The sequence below is a fragment of the Myotis brandtii genome, unplaced genomic scaffold, assembly GCF_000412655.1.
Source record: "Myotis brandtii unplaced genomic scaffold, ASM41265v1 scaffold150, whole genome shotgun sequence".
Taxonomy (NCBI): domain Eukaryota; kingdom Metazoa; phylum Chordata; class Mammalia; order Chiroptera; family Vespertilionidae; genus Myotis; species Myotis brandtii.
This window is the reverse complement of record NW_005355411.1, coordinates 319,666-343,921: the sequence shown is the minus strand read 5'-3', so window position 1 is coordinate 343,921 and position 24,256 is coordinate 319,666. Positions and strand designations below refer to the sequence as shown.

The 24,256-nt window shown below is 42.1% G+C and overlaps 1 protein-coding gene across 2 annotated transcripts in view; it reads left to right on the top strand.

Annotated features, from left to right (window-relative positions):
- Positions 1 to 24,256, top strand: part of LOC102260171 (zinc finger protein 432) — a 40,266-nt gene extending 16,010 nt beyond the window's left edge. The window contains exons 1-5 of one of the 2 annotated variants that reach the window (XM_005861415.2): positions 12,306 to 12,561; positions 16,455 to 16,675; positions 18,912 to 19,038; positions 19,626 to 19,718; positions 20,735 to 24,256. In XM_005861415.2, coding sequence (XP_005861477.1) covers positions 16,661 to 16,675; positions 18,912 to 19,038; positions 19,626 to 19,718; positions 20,735 to 22,317 — 1,818 coding nt within the window. In that variant the 5' untranslated portion in view covers positions 12,306 to 12,561; positions 16,455 to 16,660 and the 3' untranslated portion in view covers positions 22,318 to 24,256. Of the gene's footprint in view, positions 1 to 1,298; positions 1,426 to 2,784; positions 2,881 to 6,997; positions 8,681 to 12,305; positions 12,562 to 16,454; positions 16,676 to 18,911; positions 19,039 to 19,625; positions 19,719 to 20,734 lie in introns of those variants that run through there. The other variant, XM_014535763.1, reaches the window with a different exon arrangement.

Genomic DNA, 24,256 nt, shown 5'->3' with positions numbered 1-24,256 from the left:
ACTGCGGCTTGCGAGCCACATGCGGCTCTTTGGCCCCTTGAGTGTGGCTCTTCCACAAAATACCGACGTCTGCGCATGGGCCATGAAGTTTCAATTGCACTGTACATGCGCGCCCGCACGTGGTATTTTGTGGAAGAGCCACACTCAAGGGGCCAAAGAGCCACATGTGGCTTGCGAGCCGCAGTTTGCCGACCACTGCCCTAGCCGGTTTGGTTCCGTGGATAGAGTGTCGGCCTGCAGACTGAAGGGTCCTGGGTTCAATTCCGGTCAAGGGCACATGCCTAGGTTGCAGGCTCGATCCCCAGTAGAGGGCGTGCCAATCAATGATTCTCTCTCATCACTGATGTTTCTATCTCTCCCTCTCCCTTCCTCTCGGAAATCAATAAAAATCTATTTAAAAAAGAAAGAAAGAGAAACTGTGCCAGGAACCAGGGACAAAAACCAAATATGTTTCTCGCAACATTTTTTTCTGGCTTCTGTTGCCTTTATTTCAGTAAACGTTGTCTTTCTTTTGATAGTAATTTATCTTTTCTTTCTGGTTGTTTTTATAATCTGATTTTTTGCAGCTGGTGTGCTGTCGTTTCAGCTGGAAGTGTCTACATGCAGATTTCCTGCCGGGCTTTGCTGGGTTACTGAGTCTGAGTTATAGGAAGTTTAATCAGTTCTGACATTTCCTCATTCTTGAGATCTTCGTATCACTTCTCTGTTTCTGTATAATCTCTTCCAAAAACTGCATACAGGCCTATGCTAGACCTTGCTCTATCCATATTTATTAAACTCTCCTTTATATTTTCCATCTCTTTCTGGGGCTGCTTCATTTTGGGTTATTTTTAAAAATGCATATCCCACTTTACTAATTATCTCCCCAGTGTATCTAATATGTTAATCTTTTGTGAAATAAGAAATATATACATTGGGCCCTGGCCAGCTAGCTCAGTTGGTTAGAGCATTGTCCCGATATGCCAAGGTTGTGGGTTTGATCCCTGTAAGGGAACATAAAAGAAGCAACCAATGAATGCATAAATAAGTGGAACAACAAATTGATCTCTCTCCTCCTCCTCCTACTACTACTATAACAACAAATTGATCTCTCTCCTCCTCCTCCTCCTCCTCCTCCTTCTTCTTCTTCTCTCTCTCACTCTCTCTCTAATATCAATTAAAAAAAATTTTTTTAAACCACACTCACATTATAATTGGTGTCAGAAGTGTAGTTAATATGAACAGGACAACTTCCTTTATATTATTTATGGCCAGTAAAAGAAAAATACTCCCTAGTAAACAGGACCATGTTGTTACAGGAACCGCTGACACTGGAGGATGTGGCCGTGGACTTCACCTGGGAGGAGTGGCAGCTCCTGGGCCCTGATCAGAAGATCCTGTACAGGGACGTGATGTTGGAGACCTATAGCCACCTCTTGTCAGTGGGTGAGGACAGCTCCCGTGTATTAGTCAGAGGGCACCCGGTCAGTGGTCTTTTCTTTCCCAGCTGCGTATACTTGGGAGTCACTGCAGTGCTCTGAATGGCAGGTTCTCAGTGCCTCCTCTGGCTCCGGATAAAGACATATAATATACTATAAGCTCCACCAACACAACTGATACCAACTGTGTGGGGGTTTTCTACACCAGCAGTAAATTCTCCAAGTACCAACTGGGTGTCCTGCAGCTCAATTCAATTCTGTTTTGACACTAATACCCAGAGGTAGCATCAGACTCCACAGGTTTAAGGGCTCATACCACAGGACCACCCTCACTTCAGATGCCAGTCACAAGTATTATGTATCCAGGGTACATCTTGGCTATAAATCTGTCCAACTTGGCTGTAAATTTGGTGTTCCAACAACGCCCCATGCCTACTCAGGTTTAATAGTTCATTAGAATGGCTCCTAGAACTCAGGAAGGCACTTATTACCATTATCAGTTTACTATAAAGTTAAAAAAAAAACCACTTAGAAACAGCCAAATGGAAGAGGTATTTAATATATTTATTGATTTTTTTACAGAGAGGAAGGGAGAGAGAGAGAGAGTTAGAAACATCGATTGAGCTGCCTCCTGCACACCCCCTACTGGGGATGAGCCCACAACCAAGGTACACGCCCTTGACCGGAATCCAACCTGGGACCCTTCAGTCCGCAGGCCGACGCTCTATCCACTGAACCAAACTGGTTTGGGAGAGATATTTAGGGCAAAGTGTGGAGAAAGGGGTGTGGACCTTCCATGCCCTCTCTAGGCACACCCCCCTCCCCGAATCTCAAAGTGGTCATCAAGCTGGTAGCTGTCCCATCCAGGTATTTAGGGATTTTTAGGGAAAGTCCATGATGTAAGCATGCTTGCGTAAATTCTTGGCCATTGGTGATTCATTCTATCTGCAGCCCTCTCCCTCTCCACAATGAGGAGAAGGGTTAGAGTTGAAGGTTCCAGCCCTCTAGTCATGTCTTTGTCTTCCCGGATCCGTCCCACCCTGAAGCTATCCACGGCCTCCAGCCACCAGTCATCTCCTTAGCACACAGAAGGCACTCATCACTCTGAGGAGCCCAGGGGTGTTGGCAGTTCTAGTGTCAGGGACTGGAACTTACACTATCCGAAAAGATGCCCCTATTATGCTGTTCACAGGAAATTACAAGGGCTTTAGGAGCTCTGTGCCAGAACCTGCACAGAGACCAGACGTAAATCACCGTGTCACATGCGCCCTCTCCTGAGAGCAAAGTCTCTGACATGTGCGAACTGTCTCGTCCCTTAAACATAACATTCTCCCAACCCAAGTTTTCTGTCGTTTCCTATGAACAGGGTATCAAGTCAGCAAACCAGATGCTCTCTCCAAGTTGGAACTAGGGGAAGAACCGTGGACAATAGACAATGAACTCCACAGACTAGTCTGTCCAGGTGAGTGGGTGTGAACAAACAAAGCAGGTGTGGGGGAGGAGAATCATTTTCCTTTTACCCTTCTAGGTTCTTCTGGAGGGGCTAATAATCTAATTGATATGAAACAGATTAAAAGGAGGAAATAACCAAATTTATTATGTATGTACATACAGGCGTTCTATAAGAATATGGGCCCAAGGACAAATCAGGCAGCTGAGGTAGGGATAATGAGAGCAGGGTTGTGATTTGGGCTTCAAAGGAGAGGAAGTCAAACCACATGGAGATGGCAAAGCCAATATTTGGTAAATAAATGTTTGCTGGGCATCTTTAACAATGGGACCCGGAGAGGAGTTGGATTAAAGGGCCTCGCCAAAAATAGATCCAGAGACAAATGGCAGGGGAGGTGGGGGCAGAGGGGTTAGAGAGCAACCAAAGGACTTGTATGCATGCATATTAGCATAACCAATGGACATAGACACTGGGGCGGTGGGGGCTTGCTAGGTTCCTCCCTGTCTATCACACCTAGTTCATATTAAACTGTAGTTATCTGTGATGGTATCGCCCTTCCTGGAGCAAGCCCTCTATCTAAATTCTTACAGGCAGTGAGGGCCAATATCAAAGCTTTTTCTTGTGTCTTTCTTTTCTTGAAAATAGCCAGCTTAGCCGTAACCGGTTTGGCTCAGTGGATAGAGCATCAGCCTGCGGACTGAAGGGTCCCAGGTTCGATTCCAGTCAAGGGCATGTACCTTGGTTGCGGGCACATCCCCAGTAGGGGGTGTGTAGGAGGCAGCTGATCAATGTTTCCCTCTCATCGATGTTTCTAACTCTCTATCCCTCTTCCTTCCTCTCTGTAAAAAAATCAATAAAATATATTTAAAAAAAAAAAAGAAAAGAAAATAGCCAGCTTAAAATAAGCAATATTTAGATGGCAAAATCTGCTTCCCCTCATGGGTTACTGCAGAAGTCATATTCTAGTCAGAGAAGTCTGGGCAGGGGGAGGGGTGTCTGAGGGTACAGAAACAGTGCCCCCATATCCCTCTCCTTAGCAGAACTTTTCTTTAGGTCTTTAAAGGGACATAAACTGCCCTAACTGGTTTGGCTCAGTGGATAGAGCTTCGGCCTGCCGACTGAAGGGTCCCAGGTTCGATTCCTTGGTTGCGGGCACATCCCCAGTAGAGGGTGTGCAGGAGGCAGCTGATCGATGTTGTTTCTCTCTCATCAGTGTTTCTAACTCTTTATCCCTCTCCCTTCCCCTCTGTAAAAAAAATCAATAAAATATATTTTAATAAATAAAGGGTCATAAACCTTTTCCCCCTCTTTTCTCTGAGAACTGATCCTCGCTTATTTTACCGAACATCTTGATTTTTGTTTGCTAGATTTCTCCTTCCTTGAACTCTATGAACTACCCCTTCTTTGTACCTTGTCACAGTGTCTCTCTCTGTTCCACCTCCCTGGCTATGAAATTCCCACTTCATTTCTCACTGGTTCTTTTTGTGTGTGTGTGTGTGTGTTTTCTACCTCCATTTTTATATTTCCTATCTCTTTGCTGAAGTTTTCAGTAAGTTCCTCTACTCTTCCTGTAAGTTTATTGAGCATCCTCATAACCAGTGTTTTGAACTCTGCAGCTGGTAGATTGCCTGTCTCCATTTTGGCCCTTTTTCTAGAAGTTTGTTGTTCTTTCATTTAGGACCTGTTTCTTGGTCTCCTCATTTTGGCGGCCTCCCTATGTTTGTTTCTGTGTATTCGGTAGAACTGCTGCACCTCCTGTCTTGGTAGAGTGGCCTTATGTAGTAGGTGCCCTGTAGGACCCGGTGGTGCAGCCTCCCCGGTCACGTGAGCTGGTCACTTCAAGTTTGTCCCCTAGGTGAGCTGTGTGAACTCTCCTGTTGTAGTTGAGCCTTGATTGTTGTTGGCACATCAAGGGGAGAGATTTACTCCCAGGCCAATTGCCTACAAGGACTGGCTGCTATCACCATGGAGAACTCACATCAGCAGTGCTCAGGTACCCGCCCAAGTTCACCCTATATACAAGGTATGTCTACATTTTTAATTAGGAAGATGATGCTAGGAATTAGTTATGAAGGCATGAAACACATGAGGAAACATGCTAGGCCATGGGGTTGACTATCAAAAGAGTGGCCTAAAGTCAGGCAAATGACAGCCACTGTTAGAAGCTCTCTGCAGGGAAAAGAGTGGAGTGGAAACCTGGATAAATGGAGTATTCATGTAGATGTACACTGTGATTGCCAGGATGGCCCTAGCCGGTTTGGCTCAGTGGATAGAGCGTCAGCCTGCAAACTGAAAGTTCCTAGGTTCGATTCCGGTCAAGGGCACATGCCCGGGTTGTGGGCTCGGTCCCCAGTGGTTGAGGGCTTGCAGGAGGCAGCCAGGATGACTGACTGGATTTCATATGAGTTGAAGTAGCATGGTGGAGAGTTGGTTGGTTTTGTATTTTTGTAACACTACATTGTCTTTCCTTTTACCTGATTTTAGTAGTATAGCAATAATAAGGAACAAGCAGACATTCTAAGAAATATTGAAGATAAAACTAACACAACCTAGATCTTCAAGGAGGAAGTTAGTCCTTTAGTACAACCTAACTGTTGCCAACGAGACATAAATATAGAATTACTGAAGTAGATGCTGGTGGCAAGTGAGGGAACAAATATATCAGGGACACTAAAATGGGAAAATGTTGGGTATGACTTTTGTACTGAATGCTGAATGTGATTGCAAAAAGGTGACAGTTGCCATATCCCATGTAGCTCTTGAGCTTCTGAAGATGACTGTGAGGTACACTGGCCAGCTGCAAAATTTCCTATCAATCACTGTTGTCCTATTTTGTTATCAGTGGAACATATGATAATATGACACAGCTCAGCTAAAGGCTGGAGTGGTGATTATATGAGTTCCACGCAATGTTTCTTGGTGGTGTTACTTGCTTGGTGTCTAGAGAAGGGCAAATTTAGGAACAGGATTATGATGTGAGAGTCTGTCTCAATTCACTTTAATCCAAATTCTGAAGACTTTATAGTCTTACTTGCTAGGTAATATGTTTATTCTTTACACCCCCGTCGGTATTTTCTCTGACTCCATAGTCAGTTTTCAGTGCCTCTAAGGGGACTTTAAAGAATCCCAAAACCCTAAATGTTGGAATGTCTAAAACCTTGGTTTGTACATTTATCATCTTTCATACTACATGTCCTCCCAACATATGAGCCAGTTCTCTCGTCTTGAATATCAATATATGTTGATTATCTCCACATTTTTTAAAAATATATTTTTATTGATTTCAGAGAGGAAGGGAGAAGGAGAGAGAGGGAGAGAAACATTAATGATGAGAGAGAACCATTGATCGGCTGCCTCCTGCACGTCCCCCACTGGGGATCAAGCCCACAACCTGGGCATGTGCCCTTGACCAGAATTGAACCCAGGACCCTTCAATCCGCAGGCCAATGCTCTAGCCACTGAACCAAACCAGCTAGGGCAACTTTGCCATTTCTTTATGCAAATATATCCTGATTTCCTCCACTTTCCACCATCTCCATTGCTCCTTTAGTCCATGTTTAATAATCTCCAACTCCTTACTTTTTTTTTTTGTTTTCGATTTCCCTAACTAGATTTTAGATCAGTGAAAGTAAGGCCTATTATATATATTTTCCAAACCACCAGCACAGTACCTGGTACAGGGAGCCATTCAATAAGTAATTTTGGTCTGAACAAATGCAACCCTCATCATCTGGATTAGTTTTCCACCTCTGGGATCTGGGTCTCTCTAAGTTCTGTGGAAAGGTATTCCTCCAAATCTTGTCCTTTCCTGCGCAAAAATGACTTGCTTGGATTTTACTTTCTCTACATGTTTTGAAAGGTCCAAAAGCAGCTAAATCTACATTGTCAACTACCTTAGTGGTAACCTTAGTGGTATACCGCTTTTTCCTTTTGGTTTGTTTATATTATGGTGTTTTTACCAATGTGTAAGAAATAAGGAACACTTACAACACGTGGTGTATTTTTTTATAGTGTTACCACAGGGTTGTCACTAAAGTGCCATTTAAAAAATTAATTAATTAATTAATTAATTAATTAAAAGTTTAATTCCAAACAAGATTATAAAAAGATTCATTGTTTTCTTTCCTAGACACTGGAAAAGTTGATTATCTCCAGGATCACTGGGAAAATCAAAGAATGTTGAAAGGTATGGAACAAAAGCACAAACAAGATACATTTGGAAATATTGTTCCTCAAAGCAAAAGGCATTTTCCTTTCAGGCAAAATCATGGTGTGTTTGACTTCTACATGAAAACTCTGAAATCAAATTTAAGTTTAGTCAAACAGAGTAAAAGCTATGAAACTAAGAACTCTGCTAAGTTAAATGGAGATGGAAAATCATTTCGGCATGGCAAACATGATTTTCATCTTGCAGTTAAATTTCCTGTCAGTGCAAAACCCATTAGCAATAAGTCCCAGGTCATTAAGCATCAGGGAACTCAGGAGGTAGAGAAAGCCCATGTGTGCAGTGAATGTGGAAAAAGCTTTGCTAAGAAGTCTCAGCTCACTGATCACGAGAGAATTCACACAGGAGAGAAACCTTACAGATGTAGTTTGTGTGCAAAAGTCTTCTCCAGAAAGTCCAGGCTCAATGATCACCAGAAAATTCATGAAAGTGAGAAATCCTTTATATGCAGTGACTGTGGCAAAGTCTTCACCATGAAGAGCCATCTGATTGAACACCAGCGAACTCACACTGGAGAGAAACCCTATGTGTGCAATGAATGTGGAAAAGGCTTCCCAGGGAAGCGTAATCTCATTGTACATCAACAAAATCATACTGGAGAGAAATGCTATGTCTGTGGTGAATGTGGGAAAGGCTTCACTGGGAAAAGCAGGCTCATCATACATCAGCGAACTCATACTGGAGAGAAACCCTACACCTGCAGTGACTGTGGGAAAGCTTTCACCACGAAGCACTATGTCCTCATACACCAACGAAATCATACAGGAGAGAAACCATACGTATGCAATGAGTGTGGGAAAGGATTCACCATGAAGAACCGTCTGATTGAACACCAGCGAACTCACACTGGAGAGAAACCCTATGTGTGCAGTGAATGTGGAAAAGGCTTTACCAGGAAGAGTAACCTCATTGTGCATCAGAGAAATCATACGGTAGAGAAATCCTATGTATGTGACAAATGTGGAAAAGGCTTCACGGTGAAGAGCATGCTTATCATACATCAGCGAACGCATACTGGAGAGAAACCCTACACCTGCAGTGAGTGTGGGAAAGGCTTCCCCTTGAAGAGTCGGCTGGTTGTACATCAGCGAACACATACTGGAGAGAAACCATACAGATGCAGTGAATGTGGGAAAGGATTCATCGTGAATAGTGGGCTGATGTTACACCAGCGAACTCATACTGGAGAGAAACCCTATATATGCAATAAATGTGGAAAAGGTTTTGCCTTTAAAAGCAACCTTACGGTACATCAGCGGACTCATACTGGGGAGAAACCCTTTTCGTGCAGTGAATGTGGAAAAGGCTTCACCATGAAACGCTATCTCCTCGTACATCAGCAAATTCATACAGGAGAGAAATCCTATATGTGTGGTGAATGTGGAAAAGGCTTTGCCATGGAAACTGAGCTCATTTTACATCAGCAAATCCATACTGGAGAGAAACCTTATGCGTGCAATGCATGCGGGAAAGGCTTTGCTGTGAAAAGTCGTCTAATTGTCCATCAACGAACTCACACAGGAGAGAAACCTTTTGTGTGCAGTGAATGTGGGAAGGGCTTCTCTTCAAAGAGAAATCTCCTTGTACATCATAGAACTCATAATGGGAACAAACCCTAACAATGCAATGAATATGGTCACACCTTCAGGAAAAATAATATGCCTTGTACAATGTCAGAGACTTCACACAAGATAGACTTCTTTTATATGTACTGATCTCATGACCCACCAGGTAAGTGACACAGTAGACAAAGTGTATGTATGCAATTAGTCTGAGAAAGCTTTCAACATGAATTCAGCACTCACGGTATATGAAAGAACTTATAAAATAAAAGACAGACTCTATGGATTCAGTGATTGGGGTAACCTTTCATTTGTCAAGCCTTATTAATACACAAAATGTGTAGTCAAGGTACATAATCCTTTGCAGAGTCTGAATTCATTACTTACAAGTGAACTCGTGCAAGGGACAAAGTCAAACCATGAGAGTTCAGTGCAGTGTGCTCCTAGCATACTTGAATATAGTCAGTGTACTTTATTAGCCTGTTGCTAGACTTTCACTCATGGGAAATTATGGAATTTGCATAGGAGTGAAATTTAATGAATGCAAAGAATGTGCTAGTGCCTTAGGTGATAAATTACCTTACACTGTACGTCAAAATTAATACATAAGAAAAATGCAGAAAGTCTTGAGGAAACATTTCTCACATGAAATAACCTTTCCCACACTCGCTGCAGGTAATGATATGTCTGACAAGTATATGCTAATATAAATCACATGCATAGAAACACTAGGAAAGCCTGCTGTGGGAATAAAGACTATCTCATTAGTGATCACAATAGATCATCAGTGAGCTTGTACACAGTAGTAACATGATGGTCATGGGAAAGCCTTTGTTTAGAAATAAACCTCAATAAGTTGCCTGATATTCATGCTGGAGAATAATTTTAGATGGCAAAGAATATGGCAGAATTAATCATTTCTCATGAGTTCATACAGCAATAAAACTGCTGGAAACACAATGTAGAGTGACTTCAGCAAAATATCAGAGAATTCATGAAGAAAGCTTTGTAAAAATGATATCTACTTGAGTTTTCTAAGCCAAGTCTAAACTTATTATATAACTGATGTCCATTCTGGGACAGGATACCTTGAACCATATACTCAATGGTTCCATAAATTTAAAGTAGGCAATTCTCAACACTGATAAATGTTAATGTTATATACAAGCAGGAGTGTTCTGTGTCCACTTCGTATCATTATATGATTAGCTCTTGCATTTCTTGGGCTCTAAATTCATCTCTTTCAATGTACTGTGTACTTCAGAAGTAAAAGAAATATACTCATAAATATAATTCCACATCGTTGGATGTATTTATCCAAGTTTTTAAGTTGTGAAAACATCTTAAATATGATCTTTCTGAAATTTGTTTTGGAATGATTTTAGACTCACAGGGAATTACAAATCATACAAAGTTCCTGAGGACCTTTACTCAGCCTCTTCAGTAATAGAACCTCATACATCATCAAAACCAGTAAAATGACATCAAAACCAATAAAATGCTGTTAAGTAGACTACAGACCTTATTTGGATTTCACTAGTTTTTTTATGCTTCCATTTGTGTGATTTTGTTTTGTTTTGTTTTGTTTTTTGGTGTTGAGGTCTAAGAAATTTTATCACATGTATAGATATCTGTAAATCCCGCCACAATCAGGATGCAGAATTGTTGTACCAACACAAAGATACATCCACCTGCTACCCCTTTATAAACACACTGTCCCCCAACCCTGACCTATGGCCACCACTGATCAGTACTCCATAGCTCTAATTTTGTCATTTCTTAAAATGGAATGTATGTAACCTTTGAGATGGGCTGTTTTCCCCCCACTCAGCAAATTGCTCTTAAGATCCATCCACTTTGTTGGGTGTATAAACAGTTTTCCTTTTTTGTTACTGAGTAGTATTTCTCAGTATGGGTGTACCATTTGTTAATCTGTTCACTGTTGATGGATGTTTGGGTTGTTTCCAGCATTTCATTGTTGTGAATAAAGATGTTATCAACATTTATGTACCCAATTTTGTTTTTCTGGGATAAGCACTGAGGAGTCTAAATTAGTGTTTAACTTTATAAGAAATGTCAAACTTTTCCATAGTGGCTGTACTAATTTACTACGTCCCCACCAGCAATGTGTGAATGCTTCAGTTGTTCCATGTCCTTCCTAGCACTGGCATTGTCATATTTGATTCTTACCATCCCATCAGCTGTGTGGTAGTATTTAATGATGGTCTTAACTTCCATTTCCCTAATAGCAAATGATGTCCTACATACACTGAGAACCAACTCAGGTAAAGTATCATTTTGGCTTTCAACCATCAAACATAATTTTAAAAACTCAAAGAGAGAACATCATAATCCTATATAATAAAAGCATAATATGCAAGTTGCCTGAACGGTGGAACAGCGGAACGACCATCCGGACAACCACCCGGGACCACGCTATGACACCCAGTGGCACCAGGCCAGCTGTGATTAATAGAAAATACCTCTTTTTAACCAAATAACCTGCTGTAATTAGAATCGCTGGGTCAAAGAAAATGAAAAATTTTAAATAGATCCAGGTTGCCTTCTGTAAAGGATCTACTCAAAGACTCTAATTCAGCAGTTCTCAACCTATGGGTCGAGACCCCTTTGGGGGTCGAACGACCCTTTCACAGGGGTCGCCTAAGACCATCGGAAAACACATATATCATTACATATTGTTTTGTGATTAATCACTATGCTTTAATTATGTTCAATTTGTAACTGAAATTGGGGGTCACCATAACATGAGGAACTGTATTAAAGGGTTGCGGCATTAGGAAGGTTGAGAACCACAGCTCTAATTATAGACCCATCACTCCCTGTGTAAAAATAACGTTTTAAAATGTGCCCTTTTTTAGTTGGAAACTGTGCAAAGTATGATAATAGTGTCATCTCATAATTTCATATTCCCAAATGCCCCACCATCATCATGTATTTTTGTCACTTCATCCCTTTCTGCACTAGAGGAAGCTATGTGTCCCCTCCCACGAGGGTATCATCATTTTGATGGACTTCCTTCTAAACTACAAATGCCTTATCCACTCCACACACAACCGCCCTGTCGGCAGACCTAAGCCTTGCAATGACAGCTCCTGCCCTGGCCGGTTTGGCTCAGTGGATAGAGCGTCCGCCTGCGGATAGAAGGGACCTGGGTTCGATACCGGCAAGAACACAAGCCCGGGTTTCATGCTTAATCCCCAGTAGGGGGGCGTGCAGGAGGCAGCCGATCAATGATTCTCTCTTATCATTGATGTTTCCATCTCCTCTACCTCTCTGAAATCAATAAAAAAATATTTTTTAAAAATAAAAATAAATAAATAAATGACCGCTCCTTTGTCAACTCTGTGCCCACTACCTCTCCGGCGACATCTCGGCTTCCACCAGCATCCGACACCTCAGCCAACTCTGCCGTACGGACACCTGCCTTCGTCCAAGATGGCCGCGCCCATGGCGCCCAGCGTCCAGTCTCAGCTACACGGTGCGCAGAGGGCGCCGCCATCTTTCCTTGTTCCCCAGCGGGCGGAGCGCGCCTCATGGCCCTCGGATAGGCACCGCCTTTAAACCCTTACAGACAACACGGCAATGCGGACCGTCCCTCCAGCGAGGGGGTCACAGCATCGCTGTGGCCAGGAATGATCGCCATTTCTTCCCACAACCGTTACGGCCGCTCCGGTCACAAACGCCGGGGTGGGCGTGGCCACGTACGTCATAGAGCGGGGCCCACAGTTGGAACTAGGAAGTCCGGCGTCGCCGGGCGCTCCTCGCAGGACTCCCTGGTGCCAGGCAGCCGATGAGCGTCCTTAGGAACCGCGAATGGGAAGCGGCTTCGGACGTGGGCTCAGCCTTCCGTCCCTGCCCGCGGTGTCCGGAGCGGCGCGGGATCCGGTGAGTCGAGCTCTGGGCTCGGATTCTCGGCTGGGGGAGCTCCGTGACACGCGAGCGTGTGGACCGTTGTGGTTGGGGATCTTTTCGGATTCCGTCACTAAGGGATCTGGCCGTTGGTGACGGGGCCGCGGGCGGGCAGGCAAGGACTGAGGGTGCGAAGATGTCACCCCCCCGGAACCCGACTCTCTCTGGGTGTGAGGTCCACGGGGGTCGCTCCACTTGTGGGACTCGGCGGGTGAGAGCGGGGGCGGAAAGTCTGTCAGCGGACGCCGTGCTCAGTGGCAGAGAAGCCCGGGTTTGGGGGTGCCCCTTTTGGTTTCTGGGGCATGTTTGGGGTTTATTATAGGGCTTGTCGTAGAGACGCCTGGTGGGGTCGTCACTGTTGAGAGGTCGGGGCCCCCAGAATCGTTATGTTCAGGCTCAAACTTGGATTCCCGGAAACAGACCGGAAGGATGCCCGCCCCCAGTTAACACAAAGCAATGTCACTCCTTCCAGTGCTGGTCCGTCCTAAAAACCTGTGTCCTGTCCCACTGATGCCTGAGGGGCGAGTTCCTAGTCCGGACTGGAACCAAAAAGGGTTCAAGAGGGAACCTTGGAGTGAAGTGGAGGAGCAGGGGTTTTTGTTTTGAGAAAGTTTTATTATAAAGCTGGAGACAACGAACCAAGGAAGGGCTTAGGATAAAAGAAGCAACAGGAGAGCGCCTAAGCAGGGCAGCTTTGGCTCACTGGGAAGTCAGAGAAAAGGGGGCCTTGGAGAGAGACCTTGTTCTTCTTTCTCAAGATTGCTAAGGTTATTGGGGTCTTTTATGAGGCCATGTGAATTTTTGGAATATTTTGTTGTAGATCTGTGAGATATGCCATTGGTATGTTAATAGGAATCGCGTTGAGTCTCTATATTGCTTTGGGTAGTATAGACATTTTAATGATGTTAATGTTTCTTATCCATGAACATGGGTATGTTTCCACTTATTGGTATCTTCCTCAGTTTCTTTCTTCAGTATCCCATAATTTTCCAAGTAGAGATCGTTTACCTCCTTGGTTAAATTTATTCCGAGGTACCTTATTTTCACTTGTTGCAGTAGTATGTGGGATTGTTTTCTTAATTTCTCTTTCTGATAGTTCATTCTTGTCCTATAAAAATGCCACTGATTTCTGAATATTAATTTTGCATCTTACTACCTTACTGAATTCATTTATCAGTTTTAGTCATTTTTTGGTGGAGTATACAGGGTTTTCTACATATAGTATCATGTCATGTGTGAATAATGCCCGTTTTATTTCCTCCTTTCCAATTTGTATGCCTTTTATTTCTTCTTTTTTTTAAATATATATTTTATTGATTTTTTACAGAGAGGAGGGGAGAGGGATAGAGACTTAGAAACATCGATGAGAGAGAAACATTGATCATTGATCAGCTGCCTCCTGCACACTCCCTACTGGGGATGTGCCTGCAACCAAGGTACATGCCCTTGACCAGAATCGAACCTGGGACCCTTCAGTCTGCAGGCCAACGCTCTATCCACTGAGCCAAACCGGTTAGGGCTTATTTCTTCTTCTTGTCTGATTGCTGTGGCTAGGACTTCCAGTACTATATTGAATAAGAGTAGACATCCCTGTCTTCTTCCTGATTTTAAGGGAAACACTTTTAGTTTTTGCCCATTGAGTATGATGTTGGCTATGGGTTTGTCATATATGGACTTTATTATGTTGAGTTTTGATCCCTTTATTCCCACTTTGCTGAGAGTTTTTATCATAAATGGATGCTGAATTTTATCAAATACTTTTTCTACATCTATTGATATGATCATGTGATTTTTTTCCTTCATTATGGTTATGTAATGTATCACTTTTATTGATTTGCTAATATTGTACCAACATTGCATTCCTAGGATAAATCCCATTTGATCATGGTGTATGATCTCTTTAATATAGTGCTGGATCCAGTTTGCTAATATTTTGTTGATGTTTTAGCATCTATGTTCACAAGGGATATTGGCCTATAATTTTCTTACTTTGTAGTGTGTTTTTCTGGTTTTGTTATTAGGATAATGCTGGCCTAATAAAATGAGCTTGGAAGTGTTCTCTCCTCTTGAATTTTTTTAATAGTTTGAGAAGGATAGGTGTTATTCTTCTTTAAATATTTGGTTAAATTCACCTGTGAAACCATCTGGTCCAGGACTTTGATTTCTGGTAGGTTTTTGTTTTTTTGTTTTTTTAATTTTATTTTCTTGTTTAAAGTATTACAAATAGTAGTACATATGTCCCCTTTTTTCCCCATTGAGCTTCCCCCGGCCGCCCCTACCCCCCAGCACATGCCCTTACCCCACCCCCCCAGTGTCTTGTGTACATTGGTTATGCTTATATGCATGCATATAAGTCCTTTGATTGATCTCTTAGCCCCTCCTCCCAGGCTTCCCACTGTAATTTGACAGTCTGTTCGATGCTTCTTTGCCTCTGTATCTATCTTTTTGTTCATTAGGTTATAATGTTCTTTATTATCCATAAATGAGTGCGATCATGTGGTATTTTTCTTTTACTGCCTGGCTTATATCAGTGATTCCCAAAGTGGGCGCTACCGCCCCCCGGTGGGCGCTGCAGCGATCCAGGGGGGTGGTGATGGCCACAGGTGCATTTGGGGGCGATGAGTAACTGCTATTAAAATTTTTTAAAAATTAATTTCCAGGGGCTGAGTAATATTTTTTCTGGAAAGGGGGCGGTAGGCCAAATAAGTTTGGGAACCACTGGTGTAGAGGTACCATAGTTTTCTAATCCACTCATTTGCTGATGGGCACTTAGGCTATTTCCAAATCTTAGCTATGGTAAATTGTGCTGCTGTGAACATAGGCGTGCATGTATCCTTTCTGATTGGTGTTTCTGTTTTCTTGGGATATATTCCTAGAAGTGGTATTACTGGGTCAAATGGGAGTTCCATTTTTAAATTTTTGAGGAAACGCCATACTGTTTTCCACAGTGGCTGCACCAGTCTGCATTCCCACCTGCAGTGGGAGGTATTTTTTAATTACTGCTTTGATTTCATTAGTTGCAATTGGTCTATTCAGATTTTCTGATTCTTCCTGATTCAGTTTTGGAAGATTGTATATTTCTAGGAATTTATCCAATTCACCCAGTTGTCCAATTTGTTGCAATATAGTTGTTCATAATATTTTCTTAGAATCCTGTGTATCTCTGTGATGTCAGTTGTTACTTGTCTTTCATTTCTGATTTTATTTATTTGAATCTCTCTGTTTCGTGATGAATCTGGCTACAGGTTCATCAATCTTGTTATGTTTTCAAGGAACCAGCTCTGCTTGTTTTTTTTAATTGCTTGATAGCTAATTTCCTTTGATTGGTGAGTAATATTTGATTGTCTGAAGATGCTATAACCATCTATAATCAGATTTCTGAGTAGACATAAATTTTCATATCATTTTGGTAAATACCAAGGAATGTGCTTTTTGGATCTTATAAGAGTATGTTTAGTTTTGAAAGAAACTGCCAAACTGACAAATGTCTAGCTATGGACATTGTCCTAGAGGGTGAAAGCCTCTGGGACACCGGAATATTGGGGTCCTGCCCTAACCGGTTTGGCTCAGTGGATACAGCTTCGGCCTGCGGACTGAAGGGTCCCAGGTTCAATTCCGGTCAAGGACATGTACCTTGGTTGCAAGCATGTCCCCAGAAGCGGGTGTGCAGGAGGCAGCTGATCAATGTTGCTCTCTCATCGATGTTTCTAACTCTCTATCCCTCTCCCTTCCTGTCTGTAAAAAAATCAATAAAATATATATTTTGTAAAAAAGAATATTGGGGTCCTTTCTTTAAGCAAAGTATATGGTAACAGTGACAACATCTGGGCCCAGAAGGAATGTCCACTCAAAGTCAATTTGCTCCTCAGCCCACAGGTCCTGGCTCCCCAATAGTAAGAGGCATCAAGTAAAGGAATGAAGGAAGAAAAAGGAGGCTCTTAGACTTGGATACCATCATTTCTGGGGACAACTTTAACTGGATACCTAGATGTTATCTAAGAACTTCACGGCAGATGCCGAGGACACAACATACATAGAATCCATGTAACTCAGTATTTCCTGAGCACAGAAGAAAATGATGGGAGCCCAGGTAATTGTTTCTTTCTTTTACCTTTCCTTTGTTTTCTTACAGGTATGTGGTGACATTAAAAAAAAAAATCAACTAAATAGCCCTAACCAGTTTGGCTCAGTGGATAGAGCGTCGGCCTGCGGACTGAAGGGTCCCAGGTTTGATTCTGGTCAAGTACCTTGTTTGCGGGCACATCCCCAGTAGGGGGTGTGCAGGAGGCAGCTGATCAATGTTTCTCTCTCATCGATGTTTCTAACTCTCTATCCCTCTCCCTTCCTTTCTGTAAAAAATCAATAAGATATATATTTTTTTAAATCAACTAAATAAAGGATAAATTGGGATAATTGGGTTCTGGATAAATTAACTTAGACTCTACATTTGAAATTAGGACAAAGTGAGATGAGGAAAATATTGTTTGTTGGGGTCATACTAAATGACTAATATTGGAACATAATGTGTGATGTGGTGGCTTCCATGGGTCACATCAGCTGTCACTTTGCCTCCACTATCTCTGAGTTCTGTGAGCTGTGCTAGCAAATGATTGAACCCAAGGAGAAGGTTACGGGAACCTCAGATTTGTAGTCAATCGGACAGTGGGTTTCCTGGAGACCCACTACTTAAGATTGGTGTCTGAAGTGTGGACAATCGTGCGGAAATGAACCCTTAACCTGTGACATCTGCACTAACTCCCGGCAGTGAGTGCCAGAATTTCTTGGTGTGGAAAACCCACACATCTGGCCCCAGAAGTGTTCTGTATTAGCGTGGAAAGGAAAACAGAAGTAAGTTTTTCACAGACAGGTACCTAACCAAGTACAGTGGGACCTTGACTTACGAGTTTAATTCATTCCGTGACGGAGCTCATAACTCAAATTACTCGTATGTCAAATCAAAAAGTGAATGAGTGAGACACGTGATGCTGGGCTGATGTTGTGGCGTTCACTGTGACGTTTGCCGCGCCAACTAGCGGTGGGGTATCTGAAGCTGGCTCGTAACCCGAATTTTAGCTTGCAACTCAAAGCAAAAAATCGGCCGAGAGATGGCTTGTATCTCGAAAAACTCGTTAGTCAGGACACTTGTAAGTCAAGGCCCCACTGTACTCCAAAACATAGCAACTTCAAACACATGTTTTTTATCTCACACGTTCTGTGTGTCGGTAATATTGGAATGGCTTAGCTGCTTCATGTTTTTACCCACAACACTTCCCACACCAAACGAGAATGTTTTTTTCCTCCTGACGCCAAATATGTGCGTCCCAGTTCTCTGACATTGAGTAGGTCATAACATGACACAGTTTTAAGGGTTCAGACCTGCAAGAATGCCCCCCATTTCAGATGCCAGTCCCAAGTCCTGGGCCTCCTGTACGTCCAAATGACCTGCTGTAACCCAGGGGTTTCCACAAGCCCTTCCTCGGGTTTGGTAATTTGCTAGAACAACTCACAGAATTCAAGAAAGCATTTTACTTAACGTTGATAGGATTGTTACAAAGGATACAACGCAGGAACAGTGACATGGAAGAGATGCAGAGGGCCAGGTAGTGAGGTATGCTACTCTTTCATTACCTCAATGTGTTCACCAGCTTGGAAGCTTGCCAAACCTATGGTTTGAGGGTTTTATGAAGGTCTCATTTGTTGGGCTTCATTGATAAAAATCATTGGCCATTAGGCTTGAACTCAATATCCAGCCCCTCTCTCCTCAGTGTAGGTTTTAGGGGTGGGGCTGAAAATTCCAATCCTTTAATCAATGTTTTGTTCCTCTGGCAACCAGTCCCTATCCCAAAGCTAACCAACCCTTCTGCCCCCTTGAGTCATTAGCATACAAAAAATACATAACTGCCCGAGCTGGTTTGGGTCAGTGGATAGAGCGTCAGCCTGTGGATTGAAGGGTCCTAGGTTCGATTCCGGTCAAGGGCATATGCCAGGGTTGTGGACTGGGTCCCCAGTGGGGGGCCAAACGGGCTAGGGCTCTGTTATTTTTTAAAACTTATTAAAAACACTTGTCTTGTAAATTCTGGATGCGGAGTTTTATTGTAATGTAGGAATATTTTCTTCCTCCCAATGTTATTTGTACATTAGTATTGGAAATACGTGCTAAACTACATATATAAAGAGAAAGATAGGATTTTGTTTTTACTACAATATATTTGAGGAAAGTATATAGATGCAGGCTATGTGGTAGAAACTAGAACAGCTGTCCTCATGCATTTTCCATGTTAGTAAAGGGAGTGGATACCACAGTAAACAGGACCGTGTTATTACAGGAATTGCTGACACTGGAGGATGTGGCTGTGGAGTTCAGTTGGGAGGAGTGGCAGCTGCTGGACCCTGCGCAGAAAGAACTGTATCGGGACGTGATGTTGGAGACCTATAACAATCTGGTTTCACTGGGTAAGTACAGCTCCCTGTGTCACGTAGAGGTGCCCTGTCACTGGCCTTTACTCTAGTACAGCGGTTCTCAACCTGTGGGTCGCGACCCCTTTGGGGGTCGAACGACCCTTTCACAGGGGCCGCCTAAGACCGTCGGAAAACACATATATAATTACATATTGTTTTTGTGATTAATCACTATGTTTTAATTATGTTCAATTTGTAACAATGAAAATACATCCTGCATATCAGATATTTACATTACGATGCATAACAGTAGCAAAATTACAGTTATGAAGTAGCAACGAAAATAATTTTATGGTTGGGGGTCACCACAACATGAGGAACTGTATTAAAGGGTCGCAGCATTAGGAAGGTTGAGAACCACTGCTCTAGTACTTGATGAAAGCTTTGTAGTCACTGTGGTCCTGTGAAGAGTCAGCAGATTTCCAATCTCCCCTCTGGCCCCAAACAAAGGGGTATAATCTCCTCTATCCTGAAAGAGAACTTTTACTTTGCATATGAGAAATTGTAATATTTCCCATCTTCACATACTATGCCGTATCCAAGTCACTGTATCTATGTCTTGTGTCATTTCTCCTGATCAGGGTATCACACTGCCAAACCAGATGCTCTGTCCAAGTTGGAACATGGGAAAGAAGCACGAATAGAGGATGAAATCTATTCTGGAAGCTGTCCAGGTGAGTGAGTGAGAACCAGCTAGGGAGTGGCCCTGGAAGTCATATTCTAGTCCAGCGGTTCTCAACCTGTGGGTCGCGAACAATGAATACATCCTGCATATCAGATATTTACATTACGATTCATAACAATAGCAAAATTACAGTTATGAAGTAGCAACGAAATTAATTTTATGTTTGGGGTCACCACAACATGAGGAACTGTATTAAAGGGTCGCAGCATTAGGAAGGTTGAGAACCACTGTAGGAGAAGGGCTTGCCCAGCCAGCATGGCTCAGTGGTTGAGTATCGACCTATGAACAAGGAGGTCACAGTTAGATTCCCGGTCAGGGCATATGCCCAGGTTGTGGGCTTGATCCTCAGTGTGTGGTGTGTAGGAGGCAGCCAATCAATGATTCTCTCTCATCATTGATGTTTCTATCTCTCTCCCTCTCCCTTCTTCTCTGAAATCAATAAAAATATATTTTTTTTTTAAAAGAGAGAAAAAAAAGAGAAGTGCTCACAGCTCTGAGGGTGTCTGAGGATAGCTAAATAGCTCCTCCACATAGAGATCTCCCGAGATAAGAACTCTTTCTCTTTGTGGTTGTTTTGCTTTAAACATACTCCTTTTTTCTTCTTGGATCTGATACTTCTTCACCTTAACATCTTTATGGGACAGGATGGTCGACAATGAAGAGCCAGTCCCCACCACATCATCTTTTAAGCACTTTTATTCTTTTGTTGGTTTGTTTTTGTTAATGCTCACCCGAGGATATTTTTTCCATGATGTATAGAGAGTGGAGGAAGGGAAGGAGAGAGAGAGAGAGAAAGACATCGATGTGAGACAGACACATAGATTGGTTGCCTCCCACATGCACCCCGACTGGGGCTGGGGATTGAACCTGCAACCCAGGTACCAGCCCTTGACTGGGAATTGAACCTGCAACCCTTCGGTGCACAGGCTGAATCTAACCACTGAGAAGCACTGGCCAGGGCTAAGCACTTTTATTCTAAGAAATTTGTTGTTCTCTCTCTACTAGGAATCAGGAAAGTTGACAGTTGTCTGCAAGAGCACTCTCACAACCAAATAGTTCTGAAGAGCATCCAACAATGCCATGAAAGGAATGCACTTAGAAATACTTTTCATCTGAGCAGAACCAATATAGCCATAATGCGTAATCATATGTTGGAATTATGTAGGAACGCTTTGAAATCAAGTTTAATTAACCAGAAGCAAAGATATGAAGTAAAGAACCCCGTTGAGTTTAATGGAGATGAGAAATCCTTTCTACGTGATAATCATGAACAGTTGTACACTGGAACGGAAATCCCTAAAAGTGAAAAACACATCAGCACTGAATTACAAGTCTCTAAGCATCAAAAGACTCATAAAATAGAGAAATCCCAAGCATTCATCCAAGGTGAGAAAGCCTGCATCAGGACATCTCAGCTCATTAACCATGGGGGCATTCATACAGGGGAGAAAAGTCATGGGTGTGATTCATGGAAATCCTCCAGAAATGTCATTCTCACTCAACATCAGAAAACTCAAACACGAGACAAACTCTCTATAACCAACGAATACAGAAAGGGCTCTCCTGTGAACACTGGTCTCACCAGACATCAGCAAACCCATTCAGGAGAGAAATCCTATATATGCAGTGACTGTGGGAAAGGGTTCACCGTGAAGCGCTACCTGATGGCCCATCAGCGAACACATAGTGGAGAGAAGCCTTATGTTTGCAACGAATGTGGGAAAGGCTTCACTGTGAAGAGCAATCTAATTGTGCATCAGCGAACTCACACAGGGGAGAAACCCTATGTATGCAGTGAGTGTGGGAAAGGCTTCACCATGCAACACTATCTTGTTGTACATCAGCGCACACACACTGGAGAGAAACCCTATGTATGTGATGAATGTGGAAGAGACTTCACTGTGAAGAGTAATCTCATTGTCCATCAAAGATCTCATACAGGGGAAAAATCTTATATATGCAGTGAGTGTGGAAAAGGCTTCACCGTGAAGCGCAAGCTCACTATACACCAGCGAACTCATACAGGAGAGAAATTGTACATATGTGAGGAATGTGGAAAAGGCTTCACCACTAAGTGCACCCTCATTATACATCAGCGAACTCACACAGGAGAAAAACCCTATGAATGCAATGAGTGTGGGAAGGCCTTCAGCCAGAAAATAAGCCTCAGACAACATGAGCGATGTCATACGGGAAAGACACCCTTTGTATGTAGTGAGTGTGGAAAACAATATTCTCACAAGTATGGTCTCATTACCCATCAGAGAAGTCACACAGGAGAGAAACCTTACGAGTGCAAGGCATGTGGGAAAGCCTTCGCCACAAAGTCAGTCCTCAATGTCCACCAAAGAACTCACACAGGAGAGAGACCCTATGAGTGCAGCATTTGTGAGAAAGCCTTCTCCCAATTGTCACACCTTGTTAAACATCAGAAAACGCACACCCGAGAAATGGGTAGATTCGCTCAAGCTGAAAATTCTTTTAATGGAGAGTCACGGTCATTACCTGGGAGTGAAGTCATGCGGAACAACACACCTATTAATGCAATTTCTGTGGAATGCCTTCTGGGACAACCAGGACCTCATTAAACATCAGTGTTTCTAGCAGATCAGAATGCAAACATGGTAATGCCTGTTGTTAAACCTGTGCCCTGAGGAGATTAAGGAATTTACCCGGGAGATTAACTTGGTGAGGACAGTGACTGTGGTAGTGCCTTGAGTGATCCTTACCTCACATTTTCTGTCAGTGAAAACATGTTGGAAAAACTCTGATATGTCCAATGTGAAGATGCCTTTCCAGCTTCATTATATGCCTCAACAAAACTTTCTGGCTTCAATATACGTATGAAAAGTGCATATTGAGACAAATTCTGTGTATACAGAGACGAGGAAAGCTTTCAGTGGGAAGATAGACTTTATTATCAGGGATTGTCATAGATCATCGGTGTGTTCATTGTTCGTAGAAGTATGAAAAACAGACAAACGATAAAAAACAAAGAAATGTGGTAACCATGGCAAAGCCTCTACCCAGAAAGAAGACCTCAGTGAGAGTCACAGTTCACACTGGAGACAAACTTTAAGAGAACTGCATTATATTTGACAATTTCACTGATGCATTCTAACCCATTGTTTGAAAATCATATAGAAGTGAAGGCTTTATGAACATGCTAAATTTAGAGCACTTTTAGTAAATATCAGAGAACTTACAAAGGAAAGAAGTTCTATGAAAAGGGATAATGTTTGAGTGGGTTTTTGTTTTTGTTTTTTAAAGACCAAACTGTGCTACACCACTGGTGGTGGTGGTTTCTATTTTGAATCTGTACCAATGGTCCTCAAACTTCAACATGCTCCGTTTCTTTTAAATATTTTTTTCATTGATTTCAGAGAGGAAGGGACAGGGAGAGAGAGAGAAACATCAATGATGAGAGAGAATCATTGATCAGCTGCCTCCTGCACGCCCCCTATCTGGAATCGAGACGGCACAACAATGGGAATCGAACCATGACCTGGTTCATAGTTCAACACTCAACCACTGAGCAACATCAGCTGGGCTGAGTGTTCTCTGTTATAAGCCTAACTTCATTTCATTTTACATTAGATAATTCACCTGATAAAAACTAGTGTGCTTTCCTCACTCCTGATTAATTTTTACTGTTAAATGCAACATAGGAGTGTTCTATGACCTCATACGATTAGCTCTCACCTTTCTTTGGCTCGAAATTTAATTGTAAATTTATCATACAGAAATAGTTTAAAAGAAAACATTTTAAATTTATAAATATAACATTTATACTTACCCAATCAAGTTTATAAGTATGGCCAAATATTTTATAAAACCACCTTCAAAGTTATTTTTATAAAATGTTAAATATGAAATTATTTTAACTTACAAGAAATTGCAAAACAGTCCATAGACTTTCCTAGTATTCTTTACCAAGCTACTCCCAGTAAAAACATCTGATAAAACCATTTTTTATTGAATCCAGAAAAATGACATTGGTAGTATACTGTTAATGAAACTCTTAACCTTATTTGGATTCTATTAGACTTTACATGTATTTTTTTTAAGTTTGTAATTCTAAGCTTTATTACCTTATATAGAGCCACATAACCACAACCGTGATGGAAAATTGCTTAATCCACAGACTCCCCCGTGCTAATGTTTTTTAGGCTCATATCCTCTATCTAAACCTACCTCTGGCAAACACTTGACCTGTTTTCCATCAGTTTAATTTTGCATTTCATGAATGCTATAGGAATCATTTTTATAATTGTATTTTATACGTTTTATATAAATCAATTGTATTTATTTATACAAATTTATAATGTTTTACTAATGGGGACCATGTAAGCATTTCGTGTTTTTGTCACTTGGCAAATTGCTCTTAATTGAGTTGAGAATAGTTTTCTTTTTATTAGTGAGTACATACATACACTGGATATACCAGTTTGTTTAGCCATTCAAACTCGTGAAAGATTTGTATTGTTTACTGGTTTCAGCTGTTACAAATCATAATGATGCTATGAA